This window comes from Muscardinus avellanarius (assembly GCF_963383645.1).
Source record: "Muscardinus avellanarius genome assembly, chromosome: 19".
Classification (NCBI taxonomy): domain Eukaryota; kingdom Metazoa; phylum Chordata; class Mammalia; order Rodentia; family Gliridae; genus Muscardinus; species Muscardinus avellanarius.
The window spans coordinates 33158683-33182898 of NC_137805.1; the positions used below are offsets into that span (position 1 = coordinate 33158683).

The 24216-nt window shown below is 49.8% G+C and overlaps 1 protein-coding gene across 3 annotated transcripts in view; it reads left to right on the top strand.

Annotated features, from left to right (window-relative positions):
* Positions 1–24216, top strand: part of SLC13A3 (solute carrier family 13 member 3) — a gene marked incomplete at both ends in the record, with an annotated part of 94326 nt that overhangs the window by 49981 nt on the left and 20129 nt on the right. For 2 of the 3 annotated variants that reach the window (XM_080716253.1, XM_080716251.1), the window contains 6 exons: positions 1492–1655; positions 10383–10449; positions 14045–14230; positions 17023–17148; positions 18327–18422; positions 19304–19408. In XM_080716253.1, the coding sequence (XP_080572379.1) occupies positions 1492–1655; positions 10383–10449; positions 14045–14230; positions 17023–17148; positions 18327–18422; positions 19304–19408 (744 nt within the window). The remainder of the gene's footprint in view (positions 1–1491; positions 1656–10382; positions 10450–14044; positions 14231–17022; positions 17149–18326; positions 18423–19303; positions 19409–24216) is intronic. The other variant, XM_080716252.1, reaches the window with a different exon arrangement.

Consider the following 24216-nt stretch of genomic DNA (forward strand, 5'->3'; position numbering starts at 1 on the left):
GACAGAGTTCTGTCGTCTGCTATGCCAGCCACTGTGCAGTGCTATGTAAAAGTGCTTCCTCAAGGAGGAACCGTCGGTCCTGTGAGCAGAGTCCATCTAAGAACTGATTTCTACTGCACGATTGTAATCCCAGTCCTGGGGGGGGCTGAGACGGGAGGACCACAGGGGTGAGGATACCCAAAAATCACTGAGACTCTCATCAACCGAGTGAGACCCTATTTCAAAATTAAAACAGGGCTGGGGGTATAGCTCAGAGATAGAGTGCCCCAGAGTCCGATCCCCAGTACCACAAGAAAAGAACAGATGTTGGTACCTAAGGGGTACCTCAGCACAGGAGCCCCACAGAGGGAGGAGAAGACTCCCTGGAGCAGGGGTCATTTGAGATCAACTTTCCAGAATGGCTGGCAGTGGGCACGTCTGCTATCACACACATTATAAGGTAGCAAGGAAAAGAACAGGACACTGTTTAAAAATAGATGTTTTGTTTTGTTTTGTTTGTTTGGTGCCAGGGACTGAACCCTAGGGCATTCTACCTCCAAGCTAAATTCCCCAGCCTTTTTTTTTTTTCCCCCTTTGGAAACAGGGCGTCTCTAAGTTGCTGAGAAGCTCACTAAGTTGTTGAGGCTGACTTTGAACCTGCGGTCCTCCTGTCTCAGCCTTCCAAGTACCGGAATTATAGGCATATGCCACCACACCCAGCAAAAACAGATTTTTTTTTTTGGTGGTACTGGGGATGGAACCCAGGGCCCTTCTACCTCCGGGCTACGCTCCCAGACCTATTTTATGTTTTATTTGGAAACAGGGTCTCTCATGCCAGCTGAGGCTGGCTTCGAACCTGCGCGATCCTCCTGTCTCAGCCTCCCAAGCCCGGGGATTACAAGCGTGCGGCACCACGCCCAGCTAAAAACAGATATTTTAAACACAGAAAAAATAATCTTGAAGACATTAGTGTCAGTAGGGAAAAGGGAAAGATTATTCCATGAATGATAGGAGCTGAGATCACTGGTTTAGTGTATGAAAGAAACAACACCTATACCTGGCTTCACACTATTCACCTAAATAAGTTCCAAGCGGATTAAAAGACCAGTATTAAAAAATACGTGAAACCTAGATTCAATTGATGAGGGCGGACCAAACAGAGAGCAGGAGGCTGGTAAGTTCAGGCCTGTCGGGTGCCGACGGGCTTGGCGGGGTGAGCTGTGGGTGGCGGAGGGAGCAGGAGGAGGCCGTTAGGGAGAGATGGTGAGAGCCTTGGCACCCAAAAATGGTACCAAGAAACGGGTGCCATCGAGGCTTTGGGAGCAATGGACAGAAAGTATGGAGCTCAAAATGGCTTCAGAACCCCGGTACCTCCGGCACGTGTGGCCAGCGCACTGGCCAAGGCTGCCTTAGATTTAAACAAGTCCAGTCTGTTGGTCCCTACTTAGTCACGACTTTCGCCTGTAAGCCTCCCCTGGGCTCTGGACCACCCCCTCTCCCTCTGTGGCTCAGGCTCATTCTGGGGATGATGCTGACCACCTCGTTCCTGTCCATGTGGCTGAGCAACACCGCCTCCACCGCCATGATGCTGCCCATCGCCAACGCCATCCTCAAGAGTCTCTTTAGCCCGAAGGAGACTCAGAAGGACCTCAGCCGGGAGAGCGAGGAGAGCACAGGTGAGGCCGTGCCGGGCGCGGGGCCTGCTCCGCCAGCCTGGGGGGCTGCGGGCTGGGAAGAGCCAGAGGATACCGGGGAGGGCCGCGGGCATGCACGCTTCCTGAGCACTTGCTGTGTGCCAGGAGTTTTGATGGTATTCATGGAGAATTCGACAGTTTTAACTGGCATCTTGCTTTTTAAAAATGTGCGTTTACTCAGTGTTTTATGGACGCTGGCTCCCGTGGCTCTCCAGATGGCCCTCTGAAAGCCATGCATGCTATCATTGAACTTTCTTTGAAAGCGTTTGAACAGATGTTCGACAGCACTGCCCTGTAGAGGACTGCCAATCGAAGCGACGATATTTAAGTCAGTAAGACTGGCAAAAGCGTAAGAAAGCCGGATCACACCCAGGCTTGGCATGGGAAGTCTTGTGCACTGTTAGAAAGAGTGTGGTCCAGGTCAGCCTCTCTTAAGGACATTCTGCAAGGATTTCCTCAAGTCAGTGTGCGTACACCCCAGAACCCAGCCCCTCTGCTCTGGAAGCCAGGGCCCAGGGGATTCCCTGCAGATCCCGGAGGAGCCATGCACAGCGATGCTCACTACGGCCTGCTCCGTGGTGTGAGAGACAGTGGCTCCATCACTAGTGAAGGGCGATGGGTGTGTACACGGAGTGCCATGCTGCCTGCAAGAGACAGAACCAGTTAGAGGCAGGGATCTCACGAAACAGTTATGATTGTGGAAGAAATCAGAGGGAGAGTCAGATCATAATACCACATAAATTAAATATACTCATGTGAATGATAAAATATTGTATAGGAACATAAAAAAGTCAAAGCTGGACACGAAAGGCATCTGAACGGCTGCCATGAGATAGGTGGAAGTGGGAGACGGGGATAGACTTTAAAAATTGCCAGGCATGGTAGCGCACGCTTGTAATCCCCACGCTCGGGAGGCAGAGACAGGAGGATCGCGCAGGTTCGAAGCCAACCGCGCTGGCTTAGGAGACCCTGTTTCCAAATAAAAATATAAAAATAGGTCTGGGAGTGTAACCCGGAGGTAGAAGGGTTTCCAGGAACCCCAGTATCACAATAAATAAATAAATAAATAAATAAATAAATAAATAAATATGGCACATGCCTGTAACCTCAGTACTTGGGGTTACAAATAGGTGTCTGGGAGTGTAGCCCAGAGGTAGAAGGGTTTCCAGGAACCCCAGTACCACAATAAATAAATAAATAAATAAATAAATAAGAAAAAAATTCCATCGTGTGTACATACCATATTTTTTTCTGCCCATTCATCTGTCGGTGGACACCTAAGCTGGTTCCGTGGTTTGAGTATGTTTCATAATGTGTGAGAAATAAGACAGGATGAAGGCAGGCTTAAGGACAGCCTCAGCAACTTAGCGAGGCCCTATTTCAAATAAAAAAATAAATAAAAAGTGCTGGGGGTATGGCTTGGAGGGAGAATGCCCCTGGGCTCAATTCCTAATACCACACACAGGCATGCGCGTAAAAAATACGTATCTCTTAAAAGTTAAACGCTGGTCCATATTTATCTAAGTGCACGTTGCTTGCTGACAGCATGTGAGTATTTCCGCACCATGCACTCAAGAGTCTTGTATATCTTATTTCCACAATGGCCCTGAAAGCTAGGAATAACTATAATCACTTTACAGTTAAGGTCCAGAACATCACTGTTGGCAAAAGAGCAGAATCGGGAACTCTGAGAAGGCCAAAGTCGTACACGTGGGAGAGGAGAGATGCTTTATAGCCGGGGTTGGCAGTCATTCTCCGTAAATAACCAGACAGTAAATATTTTAGGCTCTGTGATCTACTCTGTTGCAACTGCTCTACTCTGCCTTTGAAGAGAGCGGCGGGGTGCCAATGGTTGTGGCCCTGTGCCGATGGTAGCATGTTATTTATGGGTGCCAAAGTTGAAATTTCATGTAATTTTTATGTCCTGAAATAATATCCTTCAATTGATCTTTTAACCATTTAAAATTGTAAAAAAAAAAAAAAAAATCAGCTAGGCATGGTGGCGCATGTCTGTAACCCCAGTACTTGGGAGGCTGAGACAGAAGAATCACAGGTTCGAAGCCAACCTCAGCAACTTAGCAAGGCCCTCAGCAACTTAGTGAGAACCTGTCTTTGAACAAAAAAATAAAAAAGGATTGGGGGTATAACAGAGATAATAGAATAAAATGCCCCTGGGTTTAGTCCACAGTACCACAAAGAAAAAAGTAAAAATCAGTGTAGTTGGCAGGTCACCCAAAACCCATGGTGGGGATGGCTCTCACTTGAAACCCACGGGTTGCAGACCCCTGCTCTACATGGTCAGATTCATTGGGTTTTCAAGCTGCTCCCCTCAGATCTTGGGGCCCCGAGAACTACTTTGCAGTCACCCTGGGGTGGTGGCAAGCGGCCGGGTCTCATTTCCCCAGTTCAGTCCCAGTCAAGCCCACTTTATCTGTTTTATACGCTGGACTTCCAGGTAACAGTAGCTGCTATTTCTTGAGTACTGATTCTATGCAAAGACTCCTGAGAGCCTCATGTCTGAATGAAATGGCGCTAGCAACGCCTTCATTTTGAGGAATGGGTGCTGAGAAAGAAATAAAAAAGAACGCGAAGACTCCCCACCTCAGGCCACAAGGTTTCAGAACCCTGGGCCTTTGGATTGGGCTGGCTACCTTTGGACCACACAGCCTCCTCTTCCTTCCTCTGCCTCCTGCGGGAGCCTACTACAAGAAGGCCACCCAGGGGTCTGAACGCCAAGCCGCTCATTACAAAGATGTGAAATCTGAGCCGCAGGGAGGGAAGGGATTGCTCAAGGTCACATGCGGTGGCTGTGCCGTGAGATCTAGTTTTTCCCTTTGGGTTGCAGGATGTGGGGAGGCAGGGGGCCCCGGGTGGCCGGGCCAGACACCTGCCTTCACAGGCCGCAGGATCAGAGAGCGGGCGCTGGTTAATGATCAGCGTCTGTGACCTAGGACAGGACCGATTCCAGTGCAAAGAGAGATGCCCCTTTCACCCAGTTTCTGTGTTTTGACCAGGGAGCTGGAGGTGAGGAGACTGTGTGGGACCAGGAGAGGGACAAGCAGTCTCCCAGGGGCACCAAGTTCATGAGGGGCATCTGCAGCAGCGACCACAATCCTAATACCAGCTGTTCCTTGTTGAGGCCATGGTCTGCAGAACTCTAGAATCAATTTTACATACCCACCAGCTTGTTTAATCTCTATAACTGGACTGGAAGGTAAATGATCTCTGTCATACAGAGAAAGAGAATGAGGTCCCAAGACACAAAAGGGTTTGCCCAAAGTAACATGGCAGCTGAGCTCTGAATCGAGAATCTCTCTTCTGAGCTCCGTGTCTTAGGACCTGGCACAGAGGGGAGCCGAAGCTGGGCTAGGGTGGGGCTCACTGGGCAGGACCCAGAGGTCCCAGCCCTGGAGAATATCTGCCCCTGTCTCCAGGGCCTTTACCTGGCGCTGTGCTCTGCGGTGTCCTGTGGTTGGCGGCTTCTCCAGGGCCCTCTGCAGGTGTGCTCTATTATACCCTCACCTGCTGGGGGCCACTGTCCATCCCATCTCACAGAGTTCAAGGCCATGACTTGCCTGTGTCCTTTAGCTAGTGAGAGCCCACCTGGCTTTCTTTTTCTTTTTCCTCTCCTCTTCTTCCCCTTCCTCCTCCTCCTTCTTCTCCATGAAGGATTGAACCCAGAAGCTCTCTACCCCTGAGCTACATTCCCCAGCCACTTTTATTTTTTTTATTTTGAGACAGGGTCTCCCTAAGTTGTCCTCTAGCATGCGATCCTCTTGCCTCGGGCTCCCAAGTAGCTGGGATTAGAGGTGGGCACGCACCGTGCCTAGCTCCAGCTGACATTCTAATCTAAAGTCTTTTTCCTCCTGTTCTCTGCCCAAAGAAGGCCACCCAGGAGTGCCATCCATGGCTTACCTTCAGGAAGGCCCGGATGCCGCCGTTCACAAAGGACCTCTTAGGCTGGGTTCAGCATCGTTATCTCTTCCTTCAATATATGCTCGTTACCCTCATCTATAAAGCACGGATAAAGCCTCTTTTTTAACCTTTATTGGTGCATTGTAATCACACATCAGAGTGAGAGTCAAAGGGATACATTAATACATGCAAGGGTCACTTGATGGATTTCCCTCTGGATCCTCCCTCCCCGTACACCTCAGTGAGAGTGGCAGTAATGCCTGCATATATGGACACAGCCTTCTTTGAACTATTCCCGTCTTCAAGCCTCACCTCCCTCTTTTCCCCCTCCCACTACTCTACTGGTTTCTCTTGTCATCCAACAGAGGTCCTTTTTGTTCCTATTTTTGTTCTAGTGTCCAAATATGAGAGGAAACAGATGACTGTTGACTTTCTGAGACTGGCAAATCTCACCTAGCATTGATATTTTCTAGTTCTGTACATTTTTCTGCTAATGGCATCTCTTCCTCCTCCTCCTCCTCCTCCTCCTCCTCCTCCTCCTCCTCCTCCTCTTCTTCTTCTTCTTCTTCTTCTTCTTCTTCTCCTATACTGGGGGTGGAACCCAGGGGCATTTTACCTTCAAGCAACACCTCAAGCCCTATTTTTTACTCTTTATTTTGAAACAGGGTCTCACTGAGTTGCTGAGAGCTTCACTAAGTAGTTGAGGCTGGCTTCAAACCTGCACAACCCTCCTGTGTCAGCCCCCCAAATGCTAGGATTACAAGCGTGTGCCACCAGCCCTGGCTTTTGTTCTTCTTTATGGTTGAGTAAAATTCCATCGTGTGTACATACCATTTTCCATTCATCTGTCGGTGGACACCTAAGCTGGTTCCATGGTTTGAGTATGTTGCATAATGTGTGAGAAATGAGAAGCAGGTGCACAGGAAGTGGCTAATACGTGGCAGCTGCATAAAGTTACTGTGAGATGCTGAAGTCAGAGGAGCCGGTGAGCAGACCCTCAGTCCCGTGCCTGATGGGTCCATTCCCTACTCCCAGCTAAAGGGATCTGTTTGCCCACTAATTCATGATGTCTCCGTAGACTCCAAGCTCCCCGAGGGCTTGCGTCCTTCTCGTTGCTGTTCATAGAGAAGTCTTATTCTCCCAGGACACGGACTGACCATACTCGGTGCTCAATAAGTGTGTGAATTTAATGAATCAATGAAGGAATGGGCTAGTCAGTTAACTGTTCTCAGCCTCAGTTTACCCATATGTCCACTGGGGATAATAACGCTTACCCCTAGGTCATAAGTAGTACCAAATGAATTGATGGATGTCAATCTGCCATATATGGGGCTTTTGACCTTCCCTGGGGTGTTTGTTAAGGAATATTTGACACAAGAATTCTTTCCTGAAGGCCTTCTATGTGCCAAATCAGAATATTTCCACCATACTGGGAAGGCTGGACTAGAGTATTAGTTCCAGATGATCTACTAGACTAGAGTTACTAGTTTCAAGTCCACCTACCAAGCATCAGCTGTGTGCCTTGGAGATGGGGAGAGGATGGAGGGTCGGGGGTCAGCAGTCCCAGGTACTGGCCTGGCTCTGCCTCTACGCCACTGCATCCCCTTGGTCCCAACTTTGACCCACCTCTCCAAGCCTCAGTTTCCCCAGGTGTCAAAAAGGAGACAGTCAGCCTTGCCCAGCTCCCCAAGGCTGCTCCGAGGTTGTCACAAGATTGCCAACATGAAGCTCCCAGTCCCCCTGTCTGATAGAAACATTCAACTAAGGCCTTACTAAGCACCAAGCTCCCGAGTCATCACCACGTCTGGACCCAGAGAAGTGTCTGGAGACTTTGCCCAGCAGCCTGTTTTCCTGTGCTCACTTGGACCCCTGCGGTCCAGGAATCCCGGGAGTGAGTGGGGGATGCTGGGTAAATGGTTAGGAGCCCTCGCCTAGGTTTGCCTATTTTTTTCAATTTAATCTTCATCATTATCAAGAACATAAAGGCTGATCCAGAGTGATCTGCACTACTAACCCATATAAGGAAGCAGGGACTCTTTTCCCATCTCCCAGGATGCAGTTGGGTGTGCCGGGGCTCCCTGCTAGGAGTGTGAGTTCTCTGATATCCGGAGCCCTCTGACTCAGATGTAGGTAGCGTGCATGTGACCAGGTTCCAGGGATGAGCAAACTGGGGTGCCCTCTCCCTCAAGAACCTGGGCAGCCCCAGCGGAGCCTCAGCTTCTTACCTGCAACTTCAGACAAGTTGCTCTCAACCCTGGCTACACAAAAGACTCGCCTATAGAGCTTTTTCTAAAACTACTGAGGTCCAGGCCTCGAGCCACCGATGGACCCTCTGGAGTGGGATCACCCCCCAGGGAGCCCAGAGTCGTGTCTGAGGGCTGGTGAGCCCTGTGGTCATCTGATGCTGTACGACAGCTGTGAGCTATGGATGGGTGAGGGCCTGGGGTGACCAGGTCAGCATTCTTCCTGTTCCGCCATCCCCCCTGGGGAGCGACTTTGCCCCGGCCATTAGTGCACTATTAACAGGCCTTCGCTTCCTGCCTTGGCACCCCGGGATCAGGCCTCACGCACCCTGAGGTACTTATCCACGACACCCAGGACAAGCAGACCTGACCTTCTGCCTTCAGAGCGCTGCTGGTGGTCAGTGGGGCCAGCCTCAGGCACAACAGATATGACACCAGTGGCCCCCATAAAACCCTGCTCCCTCCTGGTAGTAAGAGGGAAATCAGAGGCAGGGGTGGGGAAGGGGCTCCCCAGGCCACCGGGCGAGGCAGGGAAAGACTTGAGGCTACTTTTGAACGATTCGTTCAGGTTCATATGGCTGAAATGCGGCCTGATTTCCCAAAGAAAAATCTCACATAAAATAAAAAAAAAAATCAAGCCAGGCATGGTGGTGCATGCCTGTGATCCAAGTACCTGGGCGGCTGACACAGGAGAGTCACAGAAGCGACTTAGCGAGGAGCTCGGCAACTTAGCGAGACCTTGTTTCACTAAGATGTGTCAGAGAGGCATAGCATAGATATAGAATGTCTCTGGGTCTAATCTCCACTATTAAAAATAATAAAACTATTTTTCCTCCTTACTAGAGTTCCTTCAAAGGTATCAATACCCTCCAATCAGAATCCCAAAAAGACTCTGTAGTTGAATGAGTTGATCCTGTTACCCATCGCGGCAGGAGCCAGCGCTCAGACCCTGGACATCAGCAAGGGCGGGGGCTTTGGCCAGGTCGTCTGGAGGAGGGCCTAGGATGCCAGGCTGCTTCCAGATTGGCTGCTGCCAGAGACCAGGGGCAGGTCTGTGCCTGGGGCAGGAAGGAGCAGGTGTTCATTTGCAAGAGGCAGGCGCTGGGGATTTTATGGTTTCACAGGAGTCCGTAGCGATCTTGCCTTCTGTCCCTCATTAGTCTCGGAGTGCCTGGGTGTGAGGTCGGTGTTCTCTTAGACTGTGGAGGCTCCCGGAGAACACATGGTGTGGCCGTGAGTGTGCTCACAGTTCTGCCTTTTCAGTCTCACCCAAGTGTAACCGGAGCTGGGAGCACACCTGTAATCTCAGTACTTGGGACAGGAGGATCGCAAGTTCGAGGACAGCCTCAGCAAGTTAGCAAGGCCCGGTTTATAAATGAAAAATAAATTATGCCTGGAGGTGTAGCTTGGAGGTAGAATGCCCCAGGCTTCAATTCCCAGTACCACCGGAAAAAAAAAATAATAAAAAGTGACCAGGTGTACATTTTTTTTTTCCTTGCAGGTCTGGGGATGGAACCCAGGGGCATTCGACCTCCGATCTACACCCCTGTGCTATTTTTTATTCTTTATTTTGAAACCGGGTCTCACTGAGTTGCAGAGGCCTCACTAAGTAGCTGAGGCTGTCTGTCTGCAAACTGCGATCCTCCGGTCTCAGCCTTCCGAATGCTGGGATTACAAGTGTGCGCCACCACGCCCAGCTCAGGTGTACATTCTTTATGTATGGTAGTCCCAGCCGACCAGGCACTCTCCTGCCCCAGGGCACCTGCTCTTCACTGCTCCATGGCTCACCTCCTCACCTGCTTCACATCTCTGATAGGTGGCAGGGTTTCCTTCTCAGATTTCCTGTAAGAATTTTATCTCAGTCAGACTCTTGAAAAAGATGTCACACCCCAGGACACCCATCCCGCCCTGCTTATATAGTCCCCATGACACCCGCCTGCGTCCAGCATACCGTATACCGTTTATCTGGCCCTCACATTGCCCAGTTTTATTTCCTCCCCAGCATCCATCACTAATAGAAAATTCATATACTGGTGGTCTTTCCTCTATAATATAATCTCCATGGGAACAGCGGCCTTGTCCTGTATCGCTCACTGGGTACCCAAGCTCATAGTCCGGAGTCCACAGTAGAGGGACAATAAGTACTTTTCAGATGGATGGATGGATGGATGGACTGATGGACGGACAGACAATGGAGCTCACCCATCCCATTGCCGATCCATCACCACCCAGTGCTGAAAGCCCCCAAGTAGCCCTTTGGCCGTGGCGACTCAGATGGGCCTGGGCTTGAGCCAGGGGTGGTCAGGCCGCCTGGCTAACTCCCTGCCCAGAGGCCTGAGGCGTCTCCAGATGTGGATGGTGGGACCAGAGGATGGGCGTGTCTGTCGATGTAGGAGCATCCTTCCCGTTTAGTCCTCCTTCTCCTCTCCCGTTTAGTCCTCCCTCTCCCCCCTCACCCATTCAATAAATAGCACGAGGTCCAGGGCAGGCCGGCTCCTCAGAAGCCGGTGCCCTCTGCGTGGCCTTCACTAAACCCGGCCTTTCCTCGTAGCCACGGCACAGAGGAGCGGCCTGCACGCCGTGCCCACCGAGATGCAGTTTCTCGCCAGCACGGAACAGTAAGTCCTGGGGGAATCCATGGAGGGAGGCACTGGGCTGCGGCTGGGTGCTGCAGCCATCCCCACCCGGCCCGGCCCCTGGGTCTTCTCAACCCTGTGGCTTGGGCATGGACAGCAGGGCCTCCTCTAAACAGGGCGGGACCCAGAGAGCTCAGCCCGTCAAAGATGGGAGGCCGAGAGGCCCCAAAGACAAACGTCCTGCGATCCGGGGACAGCCCTTGGCACCGCGGGAGTCTCCAGTGTCCTTGGGTCCCCAGCGTCTGTCCTCTGCATTTCGGCCGGTGGTTGAGCTTGTGGGGCGTGGGGTCACACGGCTCTGACCTGGAACTCCGGCCCTGCTGTCCACTGCTGTGCGCCTCGAACAAGTCATTAGGCTGCCCTGGGCCTCAGCTAGCCTTCCCTGCCCGCTGGGCACGACAGGGGCTCACACTAAAGCGCTGTTTTGAGGTTAAATGAGAGGAGTGACGAGAGCAGGCTGCCTTACATCTGCGCAGGGCGGCGCTTGTTGTAAGGCACGATTTTTCTCATTTTAACGGACCAAGCAGCAGGGGACCAAGCGATTGGCCGCCATAGTTCTGGGTGGCTTCGATCGGGCCCACTGTATTCACTCAGCATGTACATCCTTATTCAGGGGCAGCAGCAAGGGACAGAGAAAGCCCCAGCTCTTGTAGGGAGACTAAGGTTTAGTGGGGAGAAATGAATCGATGAATGAATGAATGAATGAATGAATGAAGTCTGCAGCAGGCCAGATGTTGTAAGTGCTGGAGGGCCGGGAGGTGGACTGGTGAGTGGAGGAGGGCACTTTTTTTTTTTTGCGGGTCTCGAGATGGAACCCAGGGGCGTTCTACCTCCGAGCTACACCCCCCTGCGTGGAGGAGGGCACTTTTAAACTGGGTGGTCAGAGCCGGGTGTGGTGGCACACGCCTGTAATCCCAGTACTTGGTAGGCTGAGACAGGAGGATCGCAGGTTTGAGGACAGCCTCAGCTACTTAGTGAGGCCCTCTGCAACTTAGTGAGACCCAGTTTCAAGATAAAGAATAATTTTTAAAAAGGGCAAGGGGTGTAGCTCAGAGGTTGAATGCCTCTGGGTTCCATCCCCAGAACCGCTAAATAAATAAATAAATAAACAAATAAATAAATATAAGTAAGGGGAAGGAGCGAGGGTAACCCCGCCAAGTGCCCTGCGCATGGGTGTCACTAGCACCAGAGCTACATTATGATCTGAGGCTGTAATGCACCGATAAAAGTATAAAAATAAATAAACAGTGGGCGTCCAGGGAGCCTCGCCGAGGGTCACGCCCGAGCAACCCCTGTGGGAGGCGAGGCTCGTGGGTCTCTGTGGAAAGAGTGTTCTCAGCGGAGAGCCCAGCATGCGTCAAGCTCCTGAGGGTTCAAAGAGCAGCGGGGAGGCCGGGCTGCCGAGCCATGGCGGGAGGCGGAGCCAGAGAGGTCGAGGTTGCGGGCCGGGAAGGTGGGACCCCGCGGCCCCTGAGCAGCCTTGGCTTTGGACCAGCTGGGAGCCAGTGAGGAGGGGCGTGCCCGGCGTGCCCACCCCCTGCCCGCGCTCCTTCCTTCCGGGTATCATACCTGGGGCCTTTGATCCAACTTTGAGGGTTGGGGTCTGTGGCCCATCCGCCCCTCCCCATGTGACCTGGGGCTGTATTTTAAGAATCAGCCATGCAGAGCTCATGATGGGGCTATTGGAAAACACCCAGTCCCCACCATGCGGAAGTCCTTGTCCATGGGAGGCAGGCACACCCCTCCCCACACTGGGCCTCAGTTTCCCCTTCTGAACAAAGCAAGGATTTTTCTGGATGAGTCCTAGAACCCCTTCTGCACACTCCCTCCTCTTTCTGTGGCTCTGTCTGTTGGGCGTCCAGGCTGAGGGAGGCCGCGGTTCTGGATCAGGCCCCCACGCCTGAGAAGTCAGCCCAGGCCCCGATTGCCAGCTGTCTCCACTCTGTCTCTCTGCTCTGTCTCCACCTTCCTATCGGACAGGCTGGGTTCCCGCTGCCATCTGGGGGAGATTCCTGCTGAGGTCATTAAGGCCAGGTGATTTTTTAATTGTCTTTTACTCTTTTTTTTTTTTTTTTTTTCAGAACTGGATCCCGAACCCAGGGACATTCTACCTCTGAGCTCCATCCCCAGCCCTATTTTTTATTTTTTATTTTGAAACAGGGTCTCACTAAGTTGCAGAGAGCCTCACAAGTTGCTGAGGCTGACCGTAAAACTGCAATCCTCCTGTCTCAGCCTCCCAAGTACTGGGATTACAAGCGTGTACCATCACACCCGGCTTGAAAAGAAATAAATGTTGGCTGTACATGGTGGTGCACACTCTAATCCCAGCACCTGGGAGGCTGAGGCAGGAGGATCGCAGGTTTAAGGCCAGCCTCAGCAACTTAGTGAGGCCCTCAGCAACTTAGTAAGAATTTGCTTTAAAATAAAAGACCAACAACAACAAAAAAAAAAAGGGCTGGAGGGAAGGTATAGTAATTTGGAGGCAGAATTTCCCTAGGCTCAATCAGTAGTGTTGCAAAATAAATAAATAAATACTTTTAATTTAAAAATAAGATTATAAAAATATATATTTTTTTGGTGGTACTGGGGTTCCTGGAAGCCCTTCTACCTCCGGGCTACACTCCCAGACCTATTTTATATTTTTGAAACAGGGTCTCTTACGCCAGCGAGGCTGGCTTCGAACCTGCGCGATCCTCCTGTCTCCGCCTCCCAAGCGCGGGGATTACAAGCGTGCGCCACCACGCCCGGCTTTATAAAAATAATGTTTTAAGTTAGACATGGTGGTGCATGCCTGTAATCTCAGTATTTGGGAGGCTGGGACAGGAGTATTGCAGGTTCAAGTCCAGCCTCAGCAACTTAGCAAACCCTTCAGCTACTTAGCAAGATCCTATTTCAAAATAAAAACCAAAAGAGATGGGGCGGGGGTGTAGTTTGAAAGTAGAATGCCCCTGGGTTCAAGCCCCAGTACCAAAAATAAAATACATCTTTAAAATTGCTTGTTACATAGAAACAGCTATTTTTAGATCTTAATTTCCTTTTTCTCTTTCAGATTTGAAGTATACTTGACAAAACTGTATCTGTTTAAGGTGTACAGGTGTGATGTGTTGAGATGCTTGGACATTATGACATTATGACCACACTATGAAAACCTGTTCCTTTTCAAAGGACATTCAGATAGCTTTTGATTTAAATTCTATTTAACACCATGGTGAATTCCCTTATTCATTTGTCTGAGACCTGTGTCTATTTTTTTTTTTTAATTTTTGGTACTGGGGATTGAGCCCGGGGGCATTCTACCTTTGAGCTACACCCCCAGCCTGATTTTATTTCTCATCTAGAAACAGAGTCTCACGAGGTCGCTAGGTCTCGAGGTTGCGGAGACCCTCTATAAATTGCGAGTCTGTCTTCAAACCTATGATCCTCCGTCTCTGCCTCTCAAGTACTGGGATTACCGCGCACCACTATGCCCAGCTCAAATTTACTTCTAGAAAGAACACTTAGCTCTTCTGACCCCCGAGAGGCGAGCCGTTCGTCTGAACGCATTCTGAACGGCTTCTCCTTGGGCCCTTTGCAGCAGAGGCGGCCACCTTGAAGAGGCAGAGGCCCCGCTCGACCTGCCCGCGGACTCCCAGAAGGAGGAGGAGCGCCGCAGGAACATCTGGAAGGGCTTCCTCATCTCCATCCCCTACTCGGCCAGCATCGGGGGCACTGCCACCCTCACCGGCACAGCCCCCAACCTCATCCTGCTCGGCCAGCTCAAGAGGTGAGGCGCCAGCTCCGTCTCCCCCTCCCCAAACCCACCCCACGTTCAGGGAATGTGTTCCAAGGAGCCTCCTCTCCCCAGCCAGGCTCTGGAGACACAGAGAGATGCAATCCAGCAGATCTCAGCACCCCGGGAACTTTTCTTCTTGTGTGTGTGTTGGTGACAGGGGAACAGACAAGAGACGGAACAGGAAGTGGAATATAAGCTTATATGTGGGGTAGGACATAAATAAAGCAGGGCGAAGCTGAAAGCAGTGGCTCAAGCCTGTAATCCAGTACTTGGGAGGCTGAGACTAGAGGCTTACAGATTCAAAGCCAGCCTCAAAAACTTAGCAAGACCATGTTTCAAAAAAAAAAAAAAATTAAATGGGCTGGGGGTGTAGCTCGAAGATAGAATGGATAGCAGAATACAAGGGTCAGAAGTGGTGCCCTGTAGAGCCAGGTGTGGTGGTGCACACTTGTAGACTCAGTACTTGGGAGGCTGAGACAGGAAGGTCGCAGGTTTGAGGCCAGACTCAGCAACGTAGTGAAACTCTCAGTAACCTAGTGAGACCCTGTTTCAGAAAACAAAACTGTGAAAAGGACAAAGGTAGAATGCCCCTGGGGTCAATCCCCAGTAAAACACACACACACACACACACACACACACACACACACACACACACACAGTGGTGCCCAATTCTCATAAGTTAGTGAGGGTCATCTGTCCCTTTTGCTAAGGTGACATCAGAGCAGAGACCTAGAAATGAGGGCGTGGACTACGTGCACAAGCTGGGAGCCTTTCAGACGGAAGGGACATCCAGTACGGGGGCTCTGAACCGGAACTGCTCCCCGGGAAATCTCCAGGATCCGCGGGGAGACCAGGGAGAGCCCGGTGCAGTGGGACGACACCTGTTGTCCCAGTCCACTCTGGAGCCAGGAAGAGAATACTGCTTACGCCCATGAGTTCAAGGCCAACATAGCAAAACCCCATCTCACATATTTTATTAGTTTAAACCCACTGGGTTTTACTGCAAACCCTAAGTGTGTTTAAATAGGGCCCAGCTGTACCTGGTGGTTTGGGTTAGTAACTAACAAACCAGAAGCCGAGCTGGTCCTGCTCCAGGTGTGGGGATCTAGGTTCATCCCTCTGCTTCCTTAGTTTTCTGCGGCTTCCACAAGGAGGTGGGTGTCCGGCTGGGGCAGAAAGCCGTAGGCCCTGAGAAAGCAGGCGGGGTCTGAGCTGCGGCGTGGGGGAATGGGCAGGGCAGCTGCTGCCAGCTGTTTTCAGGCTGCTGACTATCCTTATATGAACAGGACTTTCTCCTAACCTGAGGAGGATTTAGGGAGACGGCACCGGAGCTGCTTCGTGAAAATACCAAATACCTAAGATTTCTGAATAAATGACATGCGAATCGTGTGCAGCATTTAATGGCACACACCCGGGCCTTCTGGTCTGGATGGAGGTGCTGAGCGATGTATGGTTTTGGTTCTCCAGCTGAGAGCCAAAAGGAGCCCGGGGGCGAATAGGGAAATGACTCCCCTGAATGACCCTTGTCCCTTGTCCCAAAGTGCATTTTATCCATTTATCAAATCATATAGGCACATTGTAAAGCACTTTGAAAACATAGAAGAAGCCGGGCGTGGTGGCGCACGCTTGTCATCCCCGCGCTTGGGAGGCGGAGACAGGAGGATCGCGCGGGTTCGAAGCCAGCCGCGCGCGCTGGCTTAGGAGACCCTGTTTCCAAATTTAAAAAAATGTAAAAATAGGTCTGGGAGTGTAGCCCGTGGAGTGTAGTCCGGAGGTAGAAGGGCTTCCAGGAACCCCAGTACCACCAAAAAAAAAAAAAAAAAAAGAAAAAAAAAAGAAAACATTAGAAGAAATGAAAAGTTTGGAACAGCTCCAATCACGCTGATAGCAGATGTCCCTGTAGTCTTTTCTGTGTTTATATATTAAATATGTGTGTATGTTTAACATTATTGTTGCCTGTCTCAGTTAGCATTCCCCCAGCTGTAATCCAAAACAACTGACCACACAGCTTAAGGCAGGAAGATTGATTTGCTCACAGTTTTGGAGATTTTGGAGTTCTGTCCATGTCAAGCTGGGTCTGCAGAGCTCAGGGCTTGGCAGTGAGAAGCAGAAAGAGGGAGGAGCGATGCTCTGCTTTCCTATCACAGAGGCGGGAAGCCAGAGGGAACCCACAGCAAGGGAATTCAAAAACAAGAGCAGTCTCTAAAGCCACACCCCCAATGACCCACCTTCTCCACCTGCCTAAGTTGCCACCCAGCAAATCCACTACAGTGGATTCTTCCACCAATGAGATTACAGCCCTCGTGACTTAACTATTATTAACACACGAGCTCTTCAGAGGACATTCTGTATTTAGCTATAACATCATCATACTGTTTGTACAGTTTCCTAGCCAAAGTTTATCATGAAAACTTTATAGAAAACATAACTTTTTTTGGTGTGTATGTGTGTTGTACTGGGGATGGAACCCAGGGGCATTATACCTCCAAGCTATACCCCCAGCCCTATTTTTTATTCTTTCTTTCTTTCTTTCTTTCTTTCTTTCTTTCTTTCTTTCTTTCTTTCTTTTGCGGGTCTGGAGATGGAACCCAGAGGCATTCGACCTCTGAGCTACACCCCCTGCCCTATTTTTTATTCTTTATTTTGAAACCGGGTCTCACTGAGTTGCGGAGGGCCTCACTAAGTAAGGGGAGGAACGCTGTCCCCGCCACTTCCCCGGACCCCTGCGGACCCCTGCACGCCTGGCTGGGCCGTGGGGCCGGCTCACTGCCCACGGTCTCCAGCTTCTTTCCGCAGTGCGACGTGGTGAACTTCGGCTCCTGGTTCATCTTCGCGCTGCCCCTCATGCTCCTTTTCCTCCTGGCGGGCTGGCTCTGGATCTCCTTCCTGTATGGGGGAATAAGTTTCAGGTACCTCACTGAGTTCCTTGGGGGTGGGGGCGTGGCTGGGAGAAAAAGGTCTGAGCTGCTGAGCCAGGCTGGAGGCTGGCCTGCAGGACTCAGCTTCCTAACCCCCCTTCCCTTCCCAAGTCCTACTGTGTCCCCCAGAAACCAAAGATGACTGCCATCCTGTCACATCATGGTGGCTTGAGCTCCAGAGATGTGAGGAGTGGATGGGGGGGGGGGTCCTGCCTGCTAAGCCCCGGCCCTCAGTAAATGTCACCCATCATTAGTAATTATTTGAGCCGGGCATAATGGCGCATGCTTGTAATCCCAGTACTTGGGAGACTGAGACTGTGGGATCATTGCAGGTCTGAAGCTGGCCTCAGCAATTTAGCAGAGGGTTCAAGCAACTTAGTGAGCGCCTGCTTCCCAATAAAAAATAACATAACATAAGCTGGGGGTGTGACTCAGCGGTACAATGCCCCTGGGTTCAATCCCCAGTATCACAAGGGGAAAAAAGTATTTAAGTATATATAAAAAAAGAATTTAAGTATTAAGTATATATAAAAAGTATTTAAGTATTTATAAAAAAGTATAATATATATACATATATTCATAAGTATATAATTAAACATACATATATATATATATATATATATATATATATATATATATATATTATTGTTCTCTCAGTAAAGTGAATACTCGTGACCAGAGGGTAGCGGAGTGCAGGGTTTCTCATTTATGGGGCCCTGCTGTTGATTCATAAGAGGATTTTAAGCCTGGGAGTCATATTACCAATTCCATTGCATACTTTTTTTTTTTTTTTTACAGTACTGTGGGTGCATTCTACCTCTGAGCTACCCTCCACCCCAGCCCTATTTTTTATTCTTTATTTTGAAGCAGGGTCTCACTAAGTTGCAAAGGGCCTCACTAAGTAGCTGAGGCTGTCCGCAAATCGCGATCCTCCTGTCTCAGCCTCCCGAAGGCTGGGATTAGAGTGTGTACCGCCACGCCCATCTATCACACCCTTTTAAAAGATCGGCCAGGCTCTGGGGTAGGGGAGCACAGTCGGAAGGGGAGATGCGGCAGGAAGACCCAGGCATCATCCAGAACAGAGTGGATGTGGCCTGGCCAAGTGAGGGTCTGTGAGAAGTCAGTCTCGCCTGCCCTGGCCTCTCCCGACCGCCCTCTTTCTGTTCCAGGTGCAGAAGAAAGAAGAAATCATCGTTAAGAGCGGATGCAGAACACCAGGCCAGAGCAGTGATTCAGGAAGAATTCCAGAACTTGGGGCCCATCAAGTGCGTGGGGGTCGGGGGTGAGGGTCAGCTCCTGCTGGGCCTGCCTGGGTCCCAGAGGATCATAAGGACCTGAGAGGCTGGAGGCGGAGGGTGGGAATCAGCTCACACAGTGGCCTCTTGCCCTGGGGCTGGGCCGGGTAGCTTGAGAACGTAAAACCCAAAACCCCAAAACCCCGCAGGTGTGCGTGGGTGGCTCTCCGCCCCTTCCCTTCTGGCACGTGGGATACCTCTCGCTGGCTCCAGGGGCTTCCATGTCCTTGTTTAATGCACATTTCCCACGTGGTGAAGATAACCAGCCTTCGGCAGGCCTGCGTTTAGGACACACTCCCCGTGTGGCTTTGGGCAGGGAACTAACCCTCTCTGGGCCTGCTCCCCCAGTCTGGGCAAGGGGTGCACGGAGTTGCTATCTCCTCCAGCAATTGGGGATCCTCCCTTCCCACTTCTGTGCCCCCCTCCAGTGTGTCTGTCCCCTCATTTATCTGTCACTGTGTGATCCCCCCTTCCTCTCCCTCTCTCTAACTCAGTCTGTTTCTTTTTCTCTCTGCTTTCCTGCCTCTGTCTCTGTTTCTTACTCTCTCCCCTTTCTCTTTCTTGTTTTTCCGTAGGACCCTGGAGAATTCCCGGTGATAATGATAGAAACCTTTTGGGGAGGCAGGACCCCGGGGAGCGTGGAGCCCCAGGATAGGAATCCGTTACACCATTGGACGCCCCTCCCCTCTCTCTGAGGACTCCCTGGGAGTGAATAATTCTTGTCAGCTTCCTCAGAGGCAGGGCCTGGGCCCGTCGCGGGTCACGGCCAGTGGACGCCTGCCTGAGCCCTCCTCCCCTGCTGCCGTCGCCTGAGCCCAGGGTCACGTCGCGCCTGCCTGTCTGTGCCGCAGGTTTGCCGAGCAGGCCGTTTTCATCCTGTTCTGCGCATTTGCTGTGCTCCTCTTCTCCCGGGACCCGAAGTTCATCCCTGGCTGGGCCAGCCTCTTCCCCCCCGGGTGAGATTCTGGGGACCCATGGAATAGAGTCTGGGGTGGGCCACAAGGAGCTAGAGAGGCAGCCAAGCAGAGCTGGGGAGGCCTGAGTCCGGGTGTATACCCCAGGTCCCATGTAATTATGCCATTATCAGTACTCTTCCCCTCTCAAAAGAGATGAGGTTTGGATGATAAAATATCTGGTTTCAGCTCAGTGACAGACGCCTAACATGCACAGAGCCCTGGGTTTAATTCCCAGCAACCACAGAACAAGCAAACAAACAGGCAAATTGTTGAATAAGGAAACGAAAAGGCCTAAGACATACACATGATGTTCTACCTCATTTCGACTTAAAAGCTATATTTTAAAAAATTATATGTGTAAAATGTTAGTTTAACAATTCTTTCCCCATGATTAGCTGTCTCGGTCAGCATTCTTACTACTATAACCCAAAACAACTGACCACACACCTTAGGGGAAGGACAATTTATTTGCTCACAGTTTTTGGATATTTCAGGCTCAGTCCATGTGAGGCTGGGTCTGCAGAGCTCAGTGCAGGGTGGTGGGAAGCAGAGAGGGAGGGAGCAAGGCTCTGTTGTCACGAGAAAGCCAGCAAGCGAGAGGATTCACAGACAAGCACAGTCCCTGAGGCCACACCCCAGGGACCCGCCCTCTCTAGCCACAATCCTAGGTCACCCCCCAGGCCAGGGCAAATCCATCACAATGGAGTTATCTACTGATGATATTACAGCCCTCATGACTTACATATACCAGTTCTGAACACTAATACTTGAGTTCTTCAGGGATCATCCTATACCCATAACAGCAGTTCTGAAGAATTAATGAATTAATACAGTTGGGATTAACAGAGGTCAGAGGCTTCAGTGACTGGAGTGGAGGTTGTAGCACATTGTAGCAATGTGGAGATGCAGGAGTTAAGATATATTTCAAAGTTAGGTACAGCAGGGCCTGCAGGGGGTTGGATTTGGGGGTGGAGGGAACCCGCCTGGATGGCGGTTATTTGAAGGACGTTCTTCAAGGTTGGGTTGGCTTCTCACCAATCCCATCTTGGGCTCAGTTTAGACCTGTCAAGTCGTATATATCGTAGCAGGTAGTTGGAGTGCAAGACAGGAGCTCAGGGGAGATACTTAGTTTGCAGGTGTGAATCTGGGGGTCCTTCTACCGATGTGGAACTTAAAGCCATAGGACTCGATGGGCTTAGCTAGAGAAAGTGGACCCGGAGAGTGTGGAGGATTCTACGGAACCTCAACACGTCTCAGCTGGGTGGAGAAGGACAGTGTTAGGTAAGCTGAGAAGCAGCCAGCGAGGACCCAAGCTGTGGACCATGGGGCTGTGAGCAGAGGCAGGTGCCAGTGGGAGGAGTGAGTGGGTCATGGTGTCAAACTCCGACGTTATTAGATGGGACCTGCGTCTGCTGGATTTGGTGAATTCTGATGATTTGGGTCAGCGCGTGTACAGCTTCAGCTATTTAGGGAGGCCCTTTGCAACTCAGTGAGATCCTGTTTCAAAATAAAGAATAAAAAATAGGGCTGGAGTTGCAGCTCAGAGGTAGAATGCTCCTAGGTTCCATCCCCAGTACTGCAAAAAAGAAAAAAAGGGGGGGGGGCATGAGGTGTAGCTTGGAGGTAGAACATGCCTGGGTTCAATCCCCAGTACCAAACACATATACCAAAAAAAAAAAAAAAAAAAAAAAGGCTGAGCTGCCAGTCATGGGGGAGCACACCTAAAATCTCACTACTTGGAAAGCTGAAACAGGAGAATCACAGGTTTGAGGCAAAGCTCAGAAATTAAGCAAGACTCTCGGCAACTTAGCAAGGCCCTGCTTTAAAATGAAAAAAAAAAAATGGGGCTGAGGTGTAGCTTGGAGGCAGAGTGGCCCTGGGTTCCATCCCTAGTACCAAACTCGGGGTGGGGGGAGGTTGGGGATGTAGTTCAGTGGTAAAGTGCTCCTGGGTTCAATCTCCAGTACTGGAAAACGTATGTTTGATATAGGCATGTTCCAAGTGATGACATTTTACTCAGTGAGGAACTACAGAGCTGGCCCCATGAGATGATATGACTAGTGATGGCATAGCTGGCTTAGTTTGTGTTAGTATACTCCACGATATTTGCACAGTGACAAAATCAGATTATAACATTTGTCCAAGGGTATTACTGCTGTTAATTCACACACACACACACACACACACACACACACACACACACACACTTTTTTTGTGGTACTGGGGATGGAACCCAGGGGCATTCTACCTCCGAGCTACACCCCCAGCCCTATTTTTTTATTATTTATTTATTTATCTTTTTTTTTTTTTGGTGGTGGTGGTACTGGGGTTCCTGGAAACCCTTCTACCTCCAGGCTACACTCCCAGACCCATTTTATACTTTTTATTTGGAAACAGGGTCTCTTAAGCCAGTGTGGCTGGCTTCGAACCTGCACGATCCTCCTGACTCTGCCTCCCAAGCGCGGGGATTACAAGCGTGTGCCACCACGCCCTGGCATATTATTTATTTTGAAACAGGGTCTCACTGAGTTGCAGAGGGCCTCACTAAGTAGCTGAGGCTGTCCGCGAACCGCGATCCTCTGGTCTCAGCCTCCCAAATGCTGGGATTACAAACGTGCGCCCCCACGCCCAGAAACTCATGGCTGTATTGTTATGTGAGGTATTTTTATATTCTACATCCTTGATTTTGGGGGTTTTGTTTTGGCTACTTAATCACCACAATCTGGTGTGTATTCTCCACATAAAGCACATCTCAGCTTGGTCTTGCCACATTTTGAATACACACCAGCCATGAGGCCAGCAGCTACCATGTGGACCTTGCAGTTCTGGATACCTCTCCCACTGAGCCTCAGAGTCCTTGCTCCTAAAATGAATGATAAAAGTTTTGATCAGAGCCGGGCTTGGTGGCACACGCTCGTAATTCCAGTCCTTGGGAGGCTGAGACCAGAGGATCTGGGTTCACAGCCAGCCTCAGATGCTTAGTGAGGCCCTCTATGACTTAGTGAGACTTTGTTTCAAATATAAAGAATAAAAAATCAGTCTGGGGGTGTAGGTCGGAGGTAGAAGGCCCCTGGGTTCAATCCCTGGCACCACCAAAAAAAAAAAAAAAAAAGAAAAAAGTTCTAGTCGGGCATGGTGGCGCACGCTTGTAATTCCAGCGTTTGAGAGGCTGAGACAGGAGGATCGCGATTTGCGGCCAGCCTCAGCTACTATTTAATGAGACCCTCTGCAACTCAGTGAGACCCTGTTTCAAAATAAGGAATAGAAAATAGGGCTGAGGGTGTATCTTGGAGGTAGAATGCCCCTGGGTTCCATCCCCAGTACCACAAAAAAAAAAAAAAAAGTTCTGATGTGTTGAAGGTAAAACCAATATAACTTTATGGAGCCAAGAAAGGTGGCTTTTATCACTATTACCAGTCTTATTTTTCCAGAATGTATTTTGTTGGTGGTGTTTTTTAGGTAAAAAATGGGTGTTATAAACATTCCTACAATGCAGATAAAGCAAAAATCACTTAGAATCCCAGCCTCCAGTTCTGATATACATCTTTTCTGACTTTAAAAAGGCCTCTCTGCAAATTCTTCTACACTTTGATTATGATAATTATACTTTAGTGAAACACAAACAGTTAAAAAGAACCCCATGGATCCACAAGGTCTAACAGAATTGTGATCCCAGCAAACATTATTTCTGATCCGCTTTTTTCTTTAATTATAAAGTTATGCAACATATGTACAGAAAATTCCAACAACGACAAACTGAAAAAATTCAAAGTTGGTTCCCCTTCCTCTGCCTTCCGTCCCATCCCCCAGGAGGAGCGCAGTGAATAGCTTGGTGTGTAACAAGCTGGATACATACACATATACTAACACTTACACACGCATATGTATATGTATATGTGTACACGCATATGTATATGTATATGTGTACACGCATATGTATATGTATATGTGTACACGCATATGACGAAAGATGGAGATGTACAACCATATGATCAAAAGAACAACTTGATATTTCTGACTTAACTTTTTTTTGGCACTGGAGATTAAACCCAAGGGCATTTTAACTTCTAAGGTAAGCTAAGCCCCCAGGCCTTTTGATTTCTTATTTTGAAACAGGGCCTCACAGAGTTGCTGAGGCTGGCCTTGAACCTGCAGCCCTCTTGTCTCAGCCTCCCAAGTACTGAGATTACACCTCGATATTCCACAGAATGGGAACACTTTATCTGACCATTTTTTATCGAACTGTGTCCAATACTACAAATGAAGCCCTGTGGTTGGTTGGTTTGTTTTAAGCAGGCATCTTGGTTGACTTTCTTCGTGAATGCATAAAGCCTGACATTATCTCTTGTCTTTTTAAATCAGATGCAAGATATTTTGTAATGTGAATGAAATGTAATTTAAATATGTTTCTATCAAAAAAATCTTCCTTCCTCTTTTTTTGGTACTGGGGCTTGAACCCAAGGGCATTCTACCTCTGAACTACACCCCCAGCCCTATTGTATTTTTTATTTTGAAATAGGGTCTCACTAAGTTGCCAAGGCAAGCCTCAAACCTGTGATCCTCCTGTCTCAGCTTCTCAAATGCTGGGATTACAGGTGTGTGACCCGTGCCTGGCTCCTTTGGTGTTCTCATTTGTATTTCCCTGATTATAGTGATACTCTTTTTCAGCGTTTTGGCTATTTGAATATTCTTCTTTCCAAATACGTGAGCTGAAAGAGCTTTTGTTAGCAATGGTCTTGGAGACAGAAAATTGGGTTCAAGGCCCACCTCCTCCACCAACTAGTCTGCCCTTGAGCAAGTTGTTTTTG